General features: G+C 42.1%; 1 protein-coding gene across 1 annotated transcript in view; it reads left to right on the top strand.

Annotated features, from left to right (window-relative positions):
• Nucleotides 1-2357: 2357 nt before the first annotated feature.
• The window catches only part of ARHGEF28 (Rho guanine nucleotide exchange factor 28), a 197394-nt gene continuing 181117 nt past the window's right edge, over nt 2358-18634 (top strand). The window contains exons 1-2 of the mRNA XM_077818012.1: nt 2358-2527; nt 8857-8957. Of these exons, the coding sequence (XP_077674138.1) occupies nt 2358-2527; nt 8857-8957 (271 nt within the window). The remainder of the gene's footprint in view (nt 2528-8856; nt 8958-18634) is intronic.

Below are 18634 nucleotides of genomic sequence, written 5' to 3'. Positions count from 1 at the left end.
GAGAAAACAATTGTGATTGGTGGCTGTGTTACACATTGCATATGTTGCTGTTTTTACTTTGTAAGTGTGTTATGCAAATAAAAAAAACATCTTTTGCTTCAAAAAAAAAATTACTCTCCTATAGCCATCTGGCCCGATCCTGTCACAGTGGTTACTAAAAGATATCTAAGCTTTAAATTCTATAGGGATTCACTACATTTTTATTGCAGAAAGACAATGGAATATTTAAAATATGGTGACATTTCTGTACCGTCTCTGTGAAGAGGCACTCTCTTGCTGTGCCTTTCTTAAAAAGTGAGTACAACTCAGTTTAAAATAAAATGGATTCAAAACTCTTCCCATGTGAGCTGTTTAGAAATGCAGGCACACAAATATTCTGTCATTTCCATAATAAAGTATTTCCTAGATTTTTGTAGAAGAGTAGGGTTTTTTAAATCTATCTACACAACCTGTCACAAATTGTGCAAACAATTGCCTTAATGATGAAGGGTGACTAAAATGGCAGTGCTTTTTAATTAACAGGTTTCCTGTGATGGGAGTTGTTTCTGGAGCACTCTGTGTTGCAAATTTTAATTCCCAAGTGGCGATTAGTGGGAGCTGTTCTCATTTTGAAGCAAATTAAGCCTGCATCTCATGTGCAAGAGAAGAATGACCTCCCTACTTTTGTAGCTGTCCCGTTCTTGGGGTAATGTACTACTTCATGAGATGAAGAAATGATCCTGTCACCCTGGCCCACAATGATACGTTGATTATGTAATACTATCTTAAAAAAATAATTTTGAGTAAAGACTCAATTTACTTTTGCAAATTGAATCAATTAACACTCAGCAGATCAAAAGTTTCAGTTTAAATGACAGGTGGGTTATTTCATAAGAGGCATCAAAGAAAAAAGCAGAGCCAATCAAGCTGCATAATTTTTTTTATGCAAAATTGCATGATAAATAAAGGATTGTCCATTAAACTTGGCCTGTTAAATGGAGCCAACAACTCTTCTGTTCACCCACATAAATATTGCTATGTGACACCTTTATTTCCTTGGCTGTTATTCTCTAAATAAAGTAGAGACACACAGTGCCTGTATTATGGGAGTAACAGATATGAATGACTTTTACTTCCATATTTGCTGTGCAGTAAAAAGACATTCTATACAGCATGACAAAATTAAATAACTATTAGTTAATTACATTTAACTGCATGACAACTCAGGTAACTTGATGCCAGGAACACTGCAAGCAGTGTATTTATCAAATATCCTGGATCTACATGTGATAAATACATATTTTAAATTGGGGAAAGTACTTTTGAGTTAGTAATGCTAAAATCTATATTATCTCCCAGTAAACCGCCTTGAGCTGTGGTCTATGTTAAGCAGAAATAAATCTGGTCAGCATTTGTTTGGGAGTCCTTTAAAGATACTTAGGGCATGTCTACACTGCAAACTTTTGCTGACACAAGTTGCATTGGCATAGAGCTGCCACAGTTAGTATATCACTTGCGCGCATGCATATTTGGCTTCTTGCATTGGCACTGCGTGTATTTACCAGAAGTGCTTGTTGTGATGCACCATAGGTAGGTATCCCAATGTGCAACTTTTCACTGTCTGGCACCCTGACTTTTGGGAAGTTTTGGCAATGAATAATTGGGCAGAAACAAGTTGCACAAGGGTGACTGGAATGAGGGGTCAAGTTCCCATCATGCAACTTTCTCCACCCCATAATGCCATCTCTATCCCATAATTTTCATGCCTGTTTTGAAAATGAACCTGTGTGGGACTTGTCACTGTCTGACATCTCTGACTGAAGCATGGAGCGTGTGGAGCTCTGCACTATTGTTGTTAGCGTTGCGAGCACAGAATGCACAATCATCCAGTATTTTCAGAGCTGCAAGAAGAGCTGCGGGGAACATTATGATTTCCTGGAGGGCAGACTGCTGTGGGACAAAGTGAAAACCATTTCAAGGTTGTTGGTGGCATACATGAAGCAGCTGCAAATGGTAGAGAACCACTTCTGCGCCCAAGAAACGAGCACTGGCTGGTGGGATAACATCATAGTGCAGCTATGGGATGATGAGCAGTGGCTGCAGAACTTTCAGATGCACAAGGTCACGTTCCTGGATTTGTGTGCTGAGCTTGCCGGCCCTCCAGCACAGGGACATGAGAATGAGAGCTGCACTGACAAGAAGTGAGCGGTGATCACACTGCAGAAACTTGCAATGCTGGATTGCTACTGATCAGTGGGAAGTCATTTTGGTGTTGGAAAATCCACTGTCGGAGTCGTTTGTCATGTAAACATGCAGGACCATTAGTTGTCTGCTGCTACACAGGACCGTGACTCTCAGCCATTTGTGGGACATAGTGCATGGATTTGGGGTTTCTGAATAGCAGTGGAGTAATAGATGGCATGCATGTCCCTAATTGGGCACCAGACCACCTTGACACAGAGTACATCAACAGCAAGGGCTATTTTGATATGGTTATGCAAGTGTTGGTGAATCACTGGGGATGCTTTACTGATATCAGTGTTAGATGGTAAGAAAGGTGTATGAAGCCTTCATCTTTAAGAACACAGGATTGTTCAGAAAGCTACAAGAAGGGACATTCTTTCCCAAGTGGTGGATTACCAGTGGCGATGTTGAAATGCCAGTAGTGAACCTAGGGGGACCCGGCCTACCCCTTACTACCCTGGCTCATGAAGCCATACACCTGCCAGGAAAGACTTAAATACTAGCTCAGCAGGTGCAGACAGTTCAATAAGCTTTTGGCAGATTGAAGGGATGCAGGCATTGTTTACTCACAAGAATGGAACTCAGTGAGAAAAATATCCCAATGGTTATTGTTGCCTGCTGTGTCCTGCATAATATCTGTGAAGCAAATGGTGAAAAGCTGCTGCCAAGCTGCAGGATGAAGGTGGAGTGGCTGTCTGCTGAGTTTGATCAGCCTGATGCAAGTGCTATTATCTGAAGAGCTCAGCACAGAGCCATACGGCTCATGGAGGCTCTAAAAGAGTACTTTAAGAGAGCCACAGTAATGCATTGTGGTGTACTATGCTCTACCAGGCTTTGCAGTTTGGGGGCCTGTTAGGAATTGCGTGGTACTTGGTGTACCTCTATGAATATAAAACTGACAATGCATCTATTCATTTTGTGGTGTTTGCTGTACATTTATAATTATTACAGAGTGTCACTGATCCTATGAGTTGTATCAAAGTATACAATCGCAAGTAAGTTGGTGCTTTCAATACCACCAGACAGTCTGCAGCATATGTTGGGAACTTATAAAAATGACTTTGTTTTCCAAACAATAGAGTTCTATTGAGTAACAAAAACATTTTAAAAAATTCTGTGCAAGTTAAAAGCAAAGATATTAAAACTTTAATTTATGGAACAGAGCTTAAAGAAGGGGAAGGAACATTCATGTCCATTTTAGCTACACATGCATCAACCGTGGCTTCTCAGGTCAGTGTATATGAAGTTGTGATTGTCCTTAATATCTCCCTGGTGTGGAGTGGTAGGAGCAGGGATGCGTCCCCTGATGCCACATGGAAAGTTGAGGGAGGTGCTAGCCTGGAGCTCTCCAAGGGCTGCAAAGGGAGGTGAGTTCAGGACTGTTGAACTTGCAGGTCCACAACAGTCTGAAGTATCTGTGTTTTCTGCAGAAGGAAACCCCATTATGTCCTGGTACGTTATGTCCCTCTCCAACTCCTGGGCCTTTCTCCTGTCCGCTCTTTCCTTCTACATACAGTCTGCATTATTCATCCTTCAGGCCTTCTGTTCACAGCCTGATGCATCACTGGCTTGCAGGATCTCACTGAACGTGTTATCCGGAGTCCTCTTTCTCTTTATCTGGCTTGGGCGTTCCATGGGTGTGGAGCGGGAACCCCTCAAAGCTGCACTGGCAGCTGCTACAGATAAAACACAGAGGTACCATTGTTAGTATAATCTCCCTTCTCTTGCTCCCCCAAAGTTTTAAACAAGACATGCTGATTGGCGCTTCTCCTTCAGAGTGCTTTTTGCATGGTGTCACTCACAGCACCAGCCATGGTGAGTATGGCCTTCCAGAAGGGAGGGAATTGTTCAATTGCATGAAGCTATGAGTATAGAGAACTGGTACCCAATACTGGCACCATTTTCAACAGGCAGAGGTGATTTTAGCTGATATTTCATTCCTGAGTTTGCAGCTTGGCACTGGATCATCTGTTGTTCTCTTTGGCCTTCTGATATGTCTGATGCAGTACCTTTGGTCTCACAGCTGTGGAGAGAGAGCTCAAAAACTGAAGGCAAAGCAAAAGATACAGTAATTATTTTTCAAATGTAATGCTTCTAAAGCCAATCTTCTGACTTTTTTTCTACTGTGAGAATTAATTGCTTGGGTTCACTGGGCCCATTGATTTCACTGGGACTGCTAACAAGAATAAAGTTATGCAAGTGCTCAAGTGTTTGTTGGATCAGGGCTTAAGTGACACTTCTCTCTAATTCAGTTATGAACCAATGTCCCAGCCTAATGCTAGAGGCCACTGTACTGTTGGAGATGAGATGTAAATGAAAGATCCTGAGCACTTATTTTCAAGAAAGTTTCCATAGCACTTTTTGCAAAGGGAGTGGGGAAGGGAAAAGAGATCTTCATTTGTATAAGTAATTCTTCACTTGCTTCATAAATTTTAATGAAGTGTGCAGGTGCCAGATGGATTGCTTGCAGATGAGAGGTGGCTGGATTTCAATGGTGGTGAAACAATCCCTCTGTATGCTGTCTTTAAAGCACATTGGGATTGGTTTGGATGAAAGGTCCTATATAAATAAGTTGTTCTAGTAAAGATTTTGCTGCAAGTCATCATCCGATTGTCTTGTTCCTCCATGGATCTGACTCTTATGTTCTTTTCACTCTGAATTTACACCATAATTTATTCTCTTTTTCCAGCTCTGACATCTAAAAGACCTGTATGCAAGATTACATCCTGGTCCCACTGAAGTTAATGGGACCTCACTGTACCCTGGATTTGGCCCAGAGAGCACAGAAGGTGACAAGCTTGGTGTTAAGCTACAAAGAATGGAGGAATGAATGATGATCAGCAAATTCTGAATGCAGGTTTATTTTTCCTTGTGGAGGGCAAGGTTCCTGGTCTTGCAAATGGTGAGTACATCACCTTGTTCTGATCTCCTTCAGAAATCCAATTCATGTGGGGCAGGGCTGCCTCTCTGAGCTGTATTTTTGTTGCAGCAGGGTGATAGGTCTGCTTCTTTAAATGGGATGGCAAAACTATTTATTTTTAAATAAAAGAAAATGATGGGCACGTAAGCCAATAATTACATTGAGGGCATCCTGTGCAAATAAATTAGAAGCTTGAGTCTTCCATTATATAATTTGAGTCTGGTAATGACCTCATGTTCTTAGCAAGGAGCCTCCAGTGTATTAACGTTCTTGGCCACAACTTTTCTATAAATTAATTTAATGTGTGATGTGTGGCTCTGGCTTTTAACACTGAGACAATTTTGGACCTAATTCTGTAGCTGCTCTCTATGCAGAATGTTTTGTTTTATTTATTTTGTGCATGCAGACAACTTACCAAGTGCTGTACTAAATGCAGACATCCTTGCTGCAAGGGGCTGGCAGTCTGAAAGGCACACAAAGATCAGACACAATAGATTGGAATCCTTTGAGCCTGGTAGTACATACGCTGCTTTTCAGTCAGTGGGTTAATATTGTGAACCTTGCAGAAGTGGGTTTCAGGAGAGATCGGAATGAAGAGAGTGGGCACTTGGCACACTGGGATAGGGAGAGCACTGTAGGCATGGGAGAAAGAAATATTGCATATGCAGCAGGTTTATAGTGATTTCCCAGGCAAGGAACCAAAGGAAGACAATTGCTTTCCAGATAATTTTTATTTTTTAATTCCAAGGGAGGCTCCCACAGAGCACAGTAACAAACCTCTAGCAAAGTGAACTTGTTACATTAGCATCTGTGCGTAGTGTTGGAATAACAGAACCTGTGAAAGAAACATAAAAATATAAATAAATGCCTGGTAAGGAACCACTTTCCCAGTTCTGCATACCTTTGGTCCAAGGTACACTATAAATTATACCCTTTGGGCTGATTGGTTACTACAGACTAATGCCCTCATAGGCTTCACGTGATTTTGGTGATGCCTGTGTAGATGGGACCAAACCATGTCTTAACTTTCTTACCAAACTGTGCTATAACCCAGTAATATCTGCATTAAGTGGCCACTCTAATATATTAATTTTCACAGTGTAGAGGGCAACAAATTTATCTGGGCGTAAGCTTTCGTGAGCTACAGCTCAAAGCTTATGCTCAAATAAATTTGTTAGTCTCTAAGGTGCCACAAGTCCTCCTTTTCTTTTTGCGAATACAGACTAACATGGCTGCTACTCTGGAACAGTGTAGAGGGTGCCTTTGGCCTACTGCCAGGTCAGCCACTTTGCGGAAAAGTCAACAATCAAGTCTGAGGGAAGGCTGGGAGACACTATGAGGATTTTCTCCTTGTCAGATAGAGGCAATCACAAAACATAATACAAGCAGTTTGAATGGGAGGTGAGCAATACCAGGGATAGGCTCAACAGAGTCTGTGGAAGATTCTGTAGGGAGTACTTCCATCATGATGGAAGAGGTTGTGCATTCATCAGGACCAGTTTTCCAGCAAATCAGGTTAAGACTTATGAAGTAAGACACTAAAACTCAGGATAACCATAGTAACCTTTTAAAATATGTTACAAAATGCAAATTTGTGTTAAATGTTTGATTATTTTAATAAAACAGCCGATCCAATATCATTTTAAAAAATAGGTAGGAAATCAAGAACAAAAAATTCGGCCAATTTGGTCAAGAGGACAATAGGTTATTTATCATTTTATTATCTATTAAAATTGTAAACATTAATAACTGATTTAAGACATCCCTTATTCTGCCTATTCAATGACACTGCAGTGGACCATTTCATTTGGGGATGAGACTAAAAAAAACCAACACAGGGAAAACTGTTAATGGTGGGCATGTAAGTGACTATTTTCCTTGAAGTTCTAACAAGCAGCTGCATAATGTAGTACAACAGAGATTGAGGTTTTGTTGCCCATAAGGGCAGGTTGCCAGGGTTAGTAGGTGACTGTTAACAAAAGTTTCACTATAGTTGCACCTGTTGTATCATATTAGGAAAATGCCACAGACATTGACCAGTTTATACCTAAATAGATAATTTATCACATTAGCAGTACAAAGGGCATATATATACTGTACATTCAGGATGGTATGGAAAGCAAAATGTAATGTGATCCTTTAGAATGAAAGTACTATTATATAAAAGACTATTGCATTATCTGGACTCTAGGGTATATTTTGCAAAGCCACTGTGTGGCTTTGAGTTAGTCAAGAAATCTTTTTGTATCTGTTGCCTTGTCTGTGAAGCAGGGATAAGAATATTTCTACACCTCACTGGGGCTGAGGGGCACAAGGGTTAATGTTTGGGTAGTGCTCTCTGTATTATAGAACACAAACCAGGCAATGATTAGTAATAGTGTGGCAAATCTATGGCATTCGAAGAATGAACATTTCTCACTATGCACTCTAGCTGCTCAAAAGGTGATGGCGGAGTGCAGGATTTAGAACTTTGATCCCAAAGCACAGCCTCCTACAAATTGAGTAAAAGGAAAGAAACGCTGCTAGATATATACAGACTATGGCATACAGTTCATCCCTCATGCCTTGTGAATCCATCCAGTAGAGGGCAGTGGTACCATCCTAGAGCATGAATTACAAGCACAGCCATACTAGAGAGACAAGGTGGGTGAGGTAATATCTTTTATTGGACCAATGTCGGTTGGTGAGAGAGACAAGCCTTTGAAATAAAAGATATTACCTCACCCACCTTGTCTCTCTAATATCCTGGGGCCAACATGGCTACAGTAACACTGCATACAAACATAGCAATAGTTTTTAAAAAAACATTAACATAGCAAAAGATGATATATAAGTTATTTTAGGATTAATAGGGCTTCCTTAGAGTTCCATGAAGGACATTGCGCATCATTGAGCTTTGTCTGTCTGGGTTGATGGAATAAAAGCTGTAACATTTCAGAGCAGAGACTGTGGCCCAGACCTCAAAGGTATTTAGGCACAAAACTCCCATAGAAATTGGTGGGATTTAGGTGCCTAAATACCTTTTGAGGAGCTGAGTCTGTCTGACTATGCATTTACAACAGTGTCTGTAACAATGTGGCTTTTGTGTGCTACCACAGTACAACTGGAGCTAACCCTCCTTAACACAGTTCCTGACTCCCAAGAAGGGAAAATGCGATGGTGCTGCTCCCTGTAACCTTATTGCTCATCTCGTGATAGTTGATGGTTTTTCTTAAAGCCCCAGCTTCTGGAGGCTGGTGACTCCCTGAGGCTCTCCAAAGCGCGGGTGTGAGGGGAGAAAAGGAACCTTTGAAAATGATCGCAAACCAGAAGGCAAACAAAGAATAATTAGTTTGGGGCCCTTTTCAATAAAGAAAGAAAGAAAGATAAAATCCCAGGATGCCTGGCAGCCTGACTCAAGAGTTTTAAACGTTTGGGGCCTGCCATGCCCCGCGGAGGGGTGCTATAGAGGCAGCCGGCCCCTTTCTCGACGTCTCTGTCCCCCTAGCTGGGCAGCGACCAAAGCTCCCCAGGAACCGGCAACAGGGCCAGCGCGTCTCGGGCGCCGGAGAGGACTGAGCGCGTCCCTCCCCCCGCTCAGGCGCGGGGGAAAGGCGGCGGCGCTCACACGCAGCTGCAGGTCCGCTGGGCTGTGCAGCGCCGGGCTCCTCCCCTCGGCAGCGGAGCCCGGCGGGCGCCGGTCTCTGGGCAGTGTAGGGCGTCCTCTCCATCAGCACGTCTCCAGCCCGGCTTCCCGCCTCTCCTGCAAAGACCGGCCCGCCTGAGGCGGGGGCAGCCCGGCCGCCCAGAGCGGGGCTGAGCCTCCCTGCCGCAGGTAAAGGTTGCAGCCTGGCGTTTGCGCGGTGCCGGGGGCTGAGTGTCCAGCTGTGGCCCTCGGTCGGGTGCCTTCGCCCGAGGCGGCTGGTCTCGCCTCTGCTGCGGGTTCGCGTCCCAGGGTTGGTCAGTGCCTCCGAGCAGCTGCGCTGCTGCATTGCGGGGCGAAGGGCTGGGGCGAGCCGCCCCTTGGGCAGTGTGACATGCAGGGTGCGGGGGGGCAGCGCTGATCGCCACTAGTACTGGGGTCCTTGGAGGGAGTGGGAGGCTAAGGATGTGTTTGCCGGGGAAATCGCACACCCGAGGGAGGGGCTGCTGCTGCTGAGCGCATCACCTCCCTTCCAAGGGCGGGTCCTGCTAGGGAGAGCTCACGGGCCAGGTGTCTGTCCTAGGCTCTCTGTTTTTGTAGCGCGGGAGTCCCAGGATATTAGAGACACAAGGTGGGTGAGGTAAGATCTTGTCCTGGACCAACTTTTGTTGGTGAGAGAGACAAGCTTTGGAGCTTACACAGAGCTCTTCTGTAGGCCTGGGAAAGGTAATCCCAGTGTCCCAGCTAGATGCCAGGTTGAACCGATAGAATGTGGTAAACTAGGGGCAGTCCATTATTGTTTGTCCAGGTCTAAATTTCTTGGTCAAAGTGTAGTGAAGGGCCAGACTCCAGAGAAATTAATAATAACAAAAAAACATCAATGATGATAAGTAAATAAAAATATTTCAGGGTCCATTCAAAAGCATCTGGTGGTCTGGATTTGGCCCGTGGTCCACCTAGTGCCTACCCCTATGCTAAGCTAAGGGACGATTCAAGGTGAACTGGCCTATTAACACCATAGGACAAAAAAGGGGCTTAGTGTCTTATAGATTGTTGTAATAAGCCATGAATCCAGTGTCTTTATTACGACTGTGATTTCCAGTGTCTAGCAAAATTATGAATTTAAGCTCTGAGGCTGGTCTTACGAGTGTGCATCTCTGACTGGGCTGTCATCGGGACAGCTGGTGAACCAGGTGCTGGCTTCCAGCCAACAAGTGGATTCCCAGAATGATTCTGGCTGGACTGACCCAGGGTGTGAAGGAAGCAGCAGTTATGCTCCTGATAATTTTTCCGCAAGTTTGAGCTAAGCACCAGCACTTTTGCTTGTTTTGATAGTATCTCAATTAACAATTGAGTAGCAGAAGGCAGAAATAATAAGCTAGGACTTTCAGCGAGTCACTTACATTATAGCTGTATTGAAAAATGCTTATACTGGTACTTCTGAACTGGAGTCAAACATTGTTTCAACTGAACAGCAACAACAACAAAGATGAACTGGAAAGCTAAAAGAAATAAAATTATGAAAGAAAACAGGAACAGTTTATTTGAGACTCTGATGGGAATGATAGGTTTCAGAGTAGCAACCGTGTTAGTCTGTATTCACAAAAAGAAAAGGAGTACTTGTGGCGCCTTAGAGACTAACCAATTTATCTGAGCATAAGCTTTCGTGAGCTATATTGGATGCATGCAGTGGAAAATTTTCCACTGCATGCATCCAAGAAGTGAGCTGTAGCTCATGAAAGCTTAAGCACAGATAAATTTGTTAGTCTCTAAGGTGCCACAAGTACTCCTTTTTTTTGTGTGTGTGGAATAGGATCAGATATGAGAATAAGTGTAGGAACAGGGCATTAAGTCTGGTGTCACTCTTGGAGGGAAAGAAAGGGACAATGTGGAAGGAGACAACATCTGCCATGTAGGATGAGAGAGCTGTGCCAAAGCCTTGAAGGTGAGGATGAGATATGTCAGCTTGGTGCAGTGTACAAGGGACCACCAGTGGAGGAATGTTAAAGGGCCATGTGTCAGTTTCCTACATAGACAAAGAGTTATCTTTGTCTTCACAAAACTGTACACATTAGCAAGCCAAAAACAAAAATTAGAGACTGGTATTTTCATAAATGTTTATACTAAAAATATATGTTTGGTTTTTTGGTTTTCTTCTTGCAGAGCAGTTTTTGTGTACTTGATGATAAAATAATTAAATTGATGAGCAGATCCTATGGTCTGGTATGTTTTAAAAATAAAAGATCAGGTAATCTCCTGGTCTTCTCAGTTAGGCAGAAAAGCTTGAGTTAAAGACTAGGTTTTGAAGCCCACAATCAGTTATTTAATATACAGCAATGTTCTCCCAATGAGCTTAAAACTGCTGTCCTAATTCAGCCCAAAATCCTATTGGCTCCATTGGGAGCTTCCCCTGTGGAGACTTCAGCATTTGGGCGCCAGAGACATTTCAGAAAACTATGGTTTAAACTTTCTTTTAATCCAAATAGCAGTTTTTAAGTATATGCTTCAGGGATGATAGGAAGGATGGTCTATGGCTAAGGCGCTGGGCTGTGATTCAGAGATCTGGCTTCAGTTCCCACTTTTGCCACAGACTTCCTGTGTGGCCTTGGGTCAGTCACTTAATACTTCTGTGCCCTAATTTCCAATCTGTAAAATGGGATGATGATAATACTGTAGACTCTTTGGGGAATATACTCTTACATAGTATTACATGTGTTTGTACAATGCTTAGTAGAAAGGGGCTAGTAGGTGCTATTGTAATACCAATAATAAAAATGATACCTGTACTGGTAGGTTTCATCTTATCATAGTCAAAGGTTATGGTCAAGTGATGAATTTCTGGAAATATTTATTTACACTGAAAGACCCTTTATTCTAGCAGCACTAGTTGGTGATGACATGATACTGAACCCAGGTTGTTCAGCAGGCTCTTTAGGTTTATTAAAAATGCATTGAACTGTATTTTATTGGTCCAGTATGGTTTTTTATTATTATTACTATAGAGATGTAAGGCTTCCCAAGTCACCAGAATCACAGCCATGCTTCGTTGCTTTTACTTGCACAAGCAAGACTTTGGAGAAAGCTGCTGTAACTTGTGGCCTGGTGCAAGGTAAAACATAAAAGAAACATAAGACAAACCTTCTGTTGAGTGCCCAGCTTAGATCTGGGCTATGCATTGCACAGATATAGGGAAGAGGGCAGGGGGCTCAAGGGAGGAATGCTCCCTGTCCCCACCAGCAGCTGAGCCATTCCAGTGCAATGTATCAGATAGCCTCCATGGGCCCTTACGTAGCTGTGCTTGGTGGATGATGGGAGAACCTGCATGCTGCTACGCAGGCAGCAACACAGAGCAGAGCTCCACGCTGTACACAGGGTGTACATGCTTATACATCTGAAGTCCTTAAAAACACAGGAATTTTCCTGTTGACTCTTCAGATCCTGCCTCAAAATCTCTCTTCAGCCTGGCACGTTATTACTATAGTGAACATTAAACGTTAAAATCCTGGTCTCTGAGCAACTCCATTTCCCCGACACCAATTCACTCTTCATGAATCATTTCCATTTTCCAGCCAGCCATACCGCTTCTACAGATGCTAGCTGTGTGATATACTGCAGCCTGCATAGATGCCTTGTACTTGCATTTATAGACTGTAGTCAGATGTGATGAGGTCTGTGATATTTTCATATACAAGACCCAAAATAGGTTACAAAACAGTTTAACAGTACTGAAGGGAGAAGTGCATCCAGAAATAATAGTTAGAAGGATAACTTAAAAGGCTTGGTCTCTGCACACAGCTCCTATTGATAGCATTTGGAGCTTCTCCATGGAGCAAGAGCAACACATAGCTTTAGGGTTATATCCGCATCACCCAGATGCTTGCACTCATTGTGGAAGTTATATTAACATTCACTGTGCCAAGGTGGGTGAGAGAACCTTCACTACATTTCTAGAACCTAGATATTTTTAGACAACAGAAAAGATGATTTCTTATTCCAGCTATCAACTAATGTGTGACTCCCTTTGTTAATATAAAAGTAAGAGGTCACACAACTCTTGTTGCCTGCTTAGGTGATGCCAGTGTCTGAGACAAAATTGAGGAAAGAGACCATATTATGAGGAGTGTGTGGTGTGTAGGGTAGAAATGGATCTATTTTACTAGTACCTTATCTAGAGGTTGGGAAATGCTATTGTACGTCAAAAAGCAAATTCACTTTTGTTGCATTAAGATCATTTGAGCTGAGCTACATAGTTTTGAAAACTATGGACCCAGTTTTCAGAAGTGGCTGCCTAGAATGCAGATTCCTCATAATCATTTGCATGCATATATGAACGCTTAGGTGGACAGTTAATCATTATGTACACCCAGGAGCCCATTTGCAAATGGGTTAGGATTTGCACATGCATTTCAGATCTACATTTGACAATTTCTGTCTGTCTATACCCAAACATTTAATTTATAGGGAAACTTTGTAATGAAAACTGTATTTAGTATACTTGTAAATCATCTCACATATATTGCTACAACCACAGCTTTTCATGCATCTAAACTTCCTTAGATGTCACTTCTCAACTCTATCTACTGATTGTATTTTACTCCTTTTGGTTCTGAATGGCTTTTCTGAGCATCTTGACACTTTTCAGATAGTTTCAGTTTTTTCTTCAAAGTTGTTCATTGATAAGTTAAAAATCAATGTATATTTTTGAAGTTACTACAGGCTCGTTGATACTTACAGTCTGAGTATCATTAAGATGGATACTGAAAGCCATAAACCAGGGGTTCTCAAACTTTATAAGGGGGTGGGGCCGCACTCTTAGGCCTGCTGTGTGAAAGGGGTCATCAGTACAAAAGTTTGAGAACCACTGCCATAAACAACAAGCTGAATTGTATTTATGATCAGAAAGAGACCATTTAAAAATAATGCCATCTTACCCAACAAAATCTGCTCCCTATGACACTGAGTCATATCTGATGACTTTACTGACAAAAATGTTACAATTACTTACTCCTTAATTGTTCTGCAATGCTAACGTGGCCATGGGAGAGTGAGCAGAAATCCGTTCTGTCTCATACATCATTAACATAATTGTTTAAGCAAGTTTAAATTGCAGAAATGTTATTACTAAGGATGGCGGTGTGAATAAAACAACCACACCTAGATTCTTAGAGCTCAGGTTGGATTTGCATTGCTGGCAGTTGAGGGATAGGGGGAGGAGGAAATTTCCATAGTGCTGCCACATTTTAAGGAAGATAGCAGGTAGAGTTGTAGATTAGACTGCTACAGTCCAGGACTGAATATATATCTTTTGTGAGCCTTCGTACATGTACAGCTCATGCTAAGGAGGAATGGATTTTCCTCCAGCACTTCTTGTGGAACTTTCAAAGCTTGCAGAGCTCATGAGCTCCCCATTGGGAGAGGGAGGAGCAAAGGGAAACTTCATGCTTCATCCTTAAGAAATTAGTTCTGCAAGAGGGGAAAGAGAATGGGAGGGTGACTGCAGGAATAGCTTGTGGATTTTGAAAAACCTGGGGGAGTTTCCTAGCAAACCCCCAACCCCCTTCATCCTGCAGTTAAAATTGAAAGCATGTATCGCTTTAGCCCAGGGGTTCTCAAAGTTCATTGCACTGTGACACACTGCATGATTAATGCATGTCCCAGGTCGGGGGGGAACCAAAGCTGAAGCCCGAATCCCATCACACTGGGCGGGGTGGCTGAAGCCCAAGGGGTTCATCCCTGGGTGTGGGGACTATAGCCTGAGCCCTGCCGCCCAGGGCTAAAGCTGAAGCCTGAGCCCCGCCACCCAGGACTGAAGTGAAAGCATGCAGATATATAGCTAAAGTCACCTAAACACCTTAACTCTGTTCCATAGTCACCCTCAGAACAAGACAGAATGCTGAGACAACTTTATGTCAACGTAGATGTATTTCAGCAATTCCTAATTTAGACAAATAGCATACTCATAGCAGCCTTTTCCCACTGCTCAAAAAGGCAGATGAACTGCATATTACAGAAATGTGATGAGACACACAGCTAGCATAGCTTGGTAGAGAAACCTCCTAAACTTTATTCATGAAGTTAGAGCACTTATGTGGAAAAGTCAAAGGTTGAAGAGGTGATGAACCATCACATTTAGTATTGGATTATATGTTTGAACACAGTTAGAAAAGCATTGCTCTAGCATTCATTTATTCAGTATTCTTACCAGTGAACAGTACAAGGGCAGAGTTTTTATATCATCTCCTACCTGTGACTGTGAGCTTTGTGGAACCTTTATGAAAAATGATGAAGAAAGAAACATTGGTTTTAATGGTGGTACAAAATTATTGCCCCCGTACAATGGCTTCTTTAGTATTTAAAATATCTTCATCAATAGTGTTAGCAAACAACACTCTTAAAAAGTAACACAGCTTCCAAAACTGGTACTAAAGGAGCATTTTTATTTTGGCTCTTCGAATATTTTCTCTGCAGTGCAACACAAAATAGTGGTGGCTTTAACTAATGAAAACACTAGTATTTTAACTGAGCGGTGAATTGGGTGATAATCTTCAGGAAGATAAGTGATCTTTTATTTTAGTCCCAAATAAAATGAGAAGTGTGTTTCTCTTGTTGATATGAACGGTGTTTGTAAAAGAAATTTTAGTTAAGTTTCTCAAGTTCTCTTGATTTCAAGAGCAGACGAGTGCAAAGTGAGGTGATCAAGACCTATGCAAGCTGTTTCATTATACATTTATAGGTAAGGGATTATTTTACTTCTCACTTTGAAAAATATTGGAATGAAGTGAATGACTGCAAGGCTGGTAGCTGTTCCCCACTTCCCCCCCCCCCCGCAGTTCATGCTATGCATCTTCATCAGAATTAGAATTAAGACTGATTTGAAAAACCTTGGTTATATGGTACAAATCCATGCATTTTGGAATTAAGTAGTCATCATATTTTTGCTTCAACTGGCTACTTTTTTTCTGTCACTGAATTATTTTAAGATCTTTTAGTTTTGGTCCAGGGCAAGAAGCTGTGCATAAAAGTACATTCTGTACTGACTAAGATTTGATCTCTGTGCAGTGTGTCCTGACAGGAAACAATGATAGTGCCTTTTGGTATATAATGTATTGTGATTCAAGTTGCCACATATGTTGCAATAAAACAGTTCCGGCCAGCAGTATTTTACTGGAAATCTCTGGTTTTATAAGCACCCCTCAGAATCTCATAATTTTGTGTAAGGGGCAGTAAGGGTATTGTGGGGTGAGGATGGGGGGTGTATGTGCGCGTATGTGCTCAGTGGAAGTATTTTCTTGCCTGCTAATGACCTTTACATGGCCACTATTGTTAAAATACAAAGACTCGTTTTGTTTCATGTTGCTCCGTGTAGCAAAGTGAGACTCACTGGCACAGCGCCTCCTGCTGGTGATCTTGGGAATTAGCTGTTTTCCAGCATATGGAGCTCCCTCTGCAGGCCAGTATCTCGCCTGCTGCTGGCCCCGTCCCTCCCAGACCCCGGTGCCCTTTACCTCAGGGTTCTGCCTCAGCAGTACCCCACAGTCTGGGTCTCTCCTCCACAGGGAACCCCCAAGTCTCTAAACCCACCTTGCCTAAGTGGCTACTGCCAGTCATCATCTAGCCCCCACTCACCGGGGCAGACTGAAGTCTGTAATGGCCACTCATCATTGGCAAGGGGTTAGGACCTGCTGCCTTTGCCAATTTCCCAGGCCGTATGTCTGCAGCCCCAGTACCTCTGTAGGCCTTCAACAAGGCTTGCAGCCTGGGGTTTTACCAGGCTGGAGCTCCCCAGCACTGCTCCAGTTCAGGTACCTTCCTTTCAGGCAGCTAGCCCTTCTCCCTCCAGGGCTGGAGAGAGACTTTTTTAGCTCCTGGCCCCCAGCCCTCTTATAAGGGCTGGCTGGGCCCTGATTGAGGTGGCCACAGCTGTGGCTGCTTCCCCAATCAGTCTAGCTTGGCTGCTTTTAACCCTTGCCTATCGGAGCGGGTCAGTTGCCCCACTCCACACTCAATCGATCAAAATCAAATTTGGGGTGCTGGCCTCTAAAATAATAATAGGACTTGTATTCCTCTAAAGTGTTTTACAAACATGTATTAAAGTATGGGGCATCACAATCATGGAAATGAGATATACATTCCAAGATACTCATGGCTTTTAACTGTAGGTTTATTTTCACAGGTCAGCATTTTGATGTTAGTAATTTACTCTACAGATTATGGGATGACAATAGATCTGTGTGGTACAGAGGAGTTGGACCATTATGCAAAAAGGAACATGTAAATGTGTCTACACACATAACTTTGTATTCTATATACAGTTTAAGAGACAATAGAAATATGAATTTAATTTATCTTTTGTCCTATACTTTATTCTGAAAGGCTTACAAACACTAAATGATGGATGCTCCAATCCTGATTCTGAATCTGATCTAGGCAGTCAAACTGCTTACCTGTGTGGAGCCCCTAGTTTAATGGTGCAGCAGTTTGTCTCTCCTGGATCACAGTGCAGGACCTCATTTTTGGGGAAGGCAAGGCTCAAATACTGAGTTGCAGGCCAACTTGTGGGATCAGGGCCTTTGACTTTGGATCAGAAAATATGTCCTTCTCCTTTTAGAAAGCATCTAACACACAGTAGGTGCTGCTGCAATCCAAATAAGATTCAGAAAATTCTCGTTGAAAAAAACACCATTAATAAAGTAATGTCCAATGATCACCTTGTCAAGCACGATAAAAGGCATTATTACTGGAATTTTTCCTGTGTACTTTCCATTATCTAATTTCTCTAGTATGTACAAACTGAAAAGGTTTGATAACAGAAACCTTTTCCATTTACATGTTCTCCGCATGACACACTTCCATTCACATTTTCCAGTGACAGATTTCCTTGCTGGATCCCTTATTAAAGGTACCTCCGGTATTTGGAAAAAACACAGTTTTAAAAACTAAAAGCAGTCGTGTATTTAAAAAAAAAGAAACTGAAATGTAATTTAAGATTCTTGTAAAGTAAATAGGCAAAAATTGTTAAAATGTATCTTTACTACGATAAAAGTAATAAACATTCTTAACCATCTCAAGTAGGTTAGGACACAAAAAATTCAATTTCCATTGGGGAAAGTGGCAAACTAGACATTTTCAAAACCCTTTTTGGGTAAATTCTATTCTTTTAAACTTTGGGGATAATCACTGATAGAATTTACCTACAACAATTCTTAAATTCACAGATTTCCCATTTGCTCCAGTGGTAAGAGAGTGTAAATTGATGTACTTGGTGCAGATTTTCTTAGATAAAGCGCAGATATTCAACTAGATTGGACAACAAGCCTATGCCTTGGACTTCTCCAAATTATGGCACATAATCATGTGCGTTTTTTGTCAAGTTCACTACTGAACTGACTCAAATTTGCGTATAATGAGGAAAGATCTGATTTATAGGCTGATCCTGCCGCTGTTGAAGTTAATGGGAGTTTAACTTCAGTGGGAGAAGGCTGAAATTGGAAATGGTGGTTTTTTAGGTCCAAATCCTTCTCAATTTTCTCTCCCATCACCCAGATTGACCCCTGACACAAGGGAACTCATGTAGTTCCACTATGTGGAGGGATGTATGTATAGCAGGAAATTCCCAGCAGCCAGGTGAGTGACTTGGGCTTAGCACTGGGGGGAAGACTTGGATCACTTGAGTGGAACTTTTTCTAAACAACAACTGCCATCAAAACAAATGTGAAAAAAAAACAACAAAGCAGAACTGTTTGCTTAGAACATTATTATTATATATATTAATGTTAACAGGTTCCTGTGCAGGAAGTGAAAAGAGGATCAATTAAATGCCCTTTTGTTTCTAAGAAACACCATTAAAAGTTGATTATAAAGTTTGTTTA

Source organism: Eretmochelys imbricata, chromosome 5 (assembly GCF_965152235.1).
Source record: "Eretmochelys imbricata isolate rEreImb1 chromosome 5, rEreImb1.hap1, whole genome shotgun sequence".
Taxonomy (NCBI): Eukaryota; Metazoa; Chordata; order Testudines; family Cheloniidae; genus Eretmochelys; species Eretmochelys imbricata.
The sequence above is the reverse complement of the archived record's forward strand: the minus strand, read 5'-3'. Positions and strand labels throughout refer to the sequence as shown.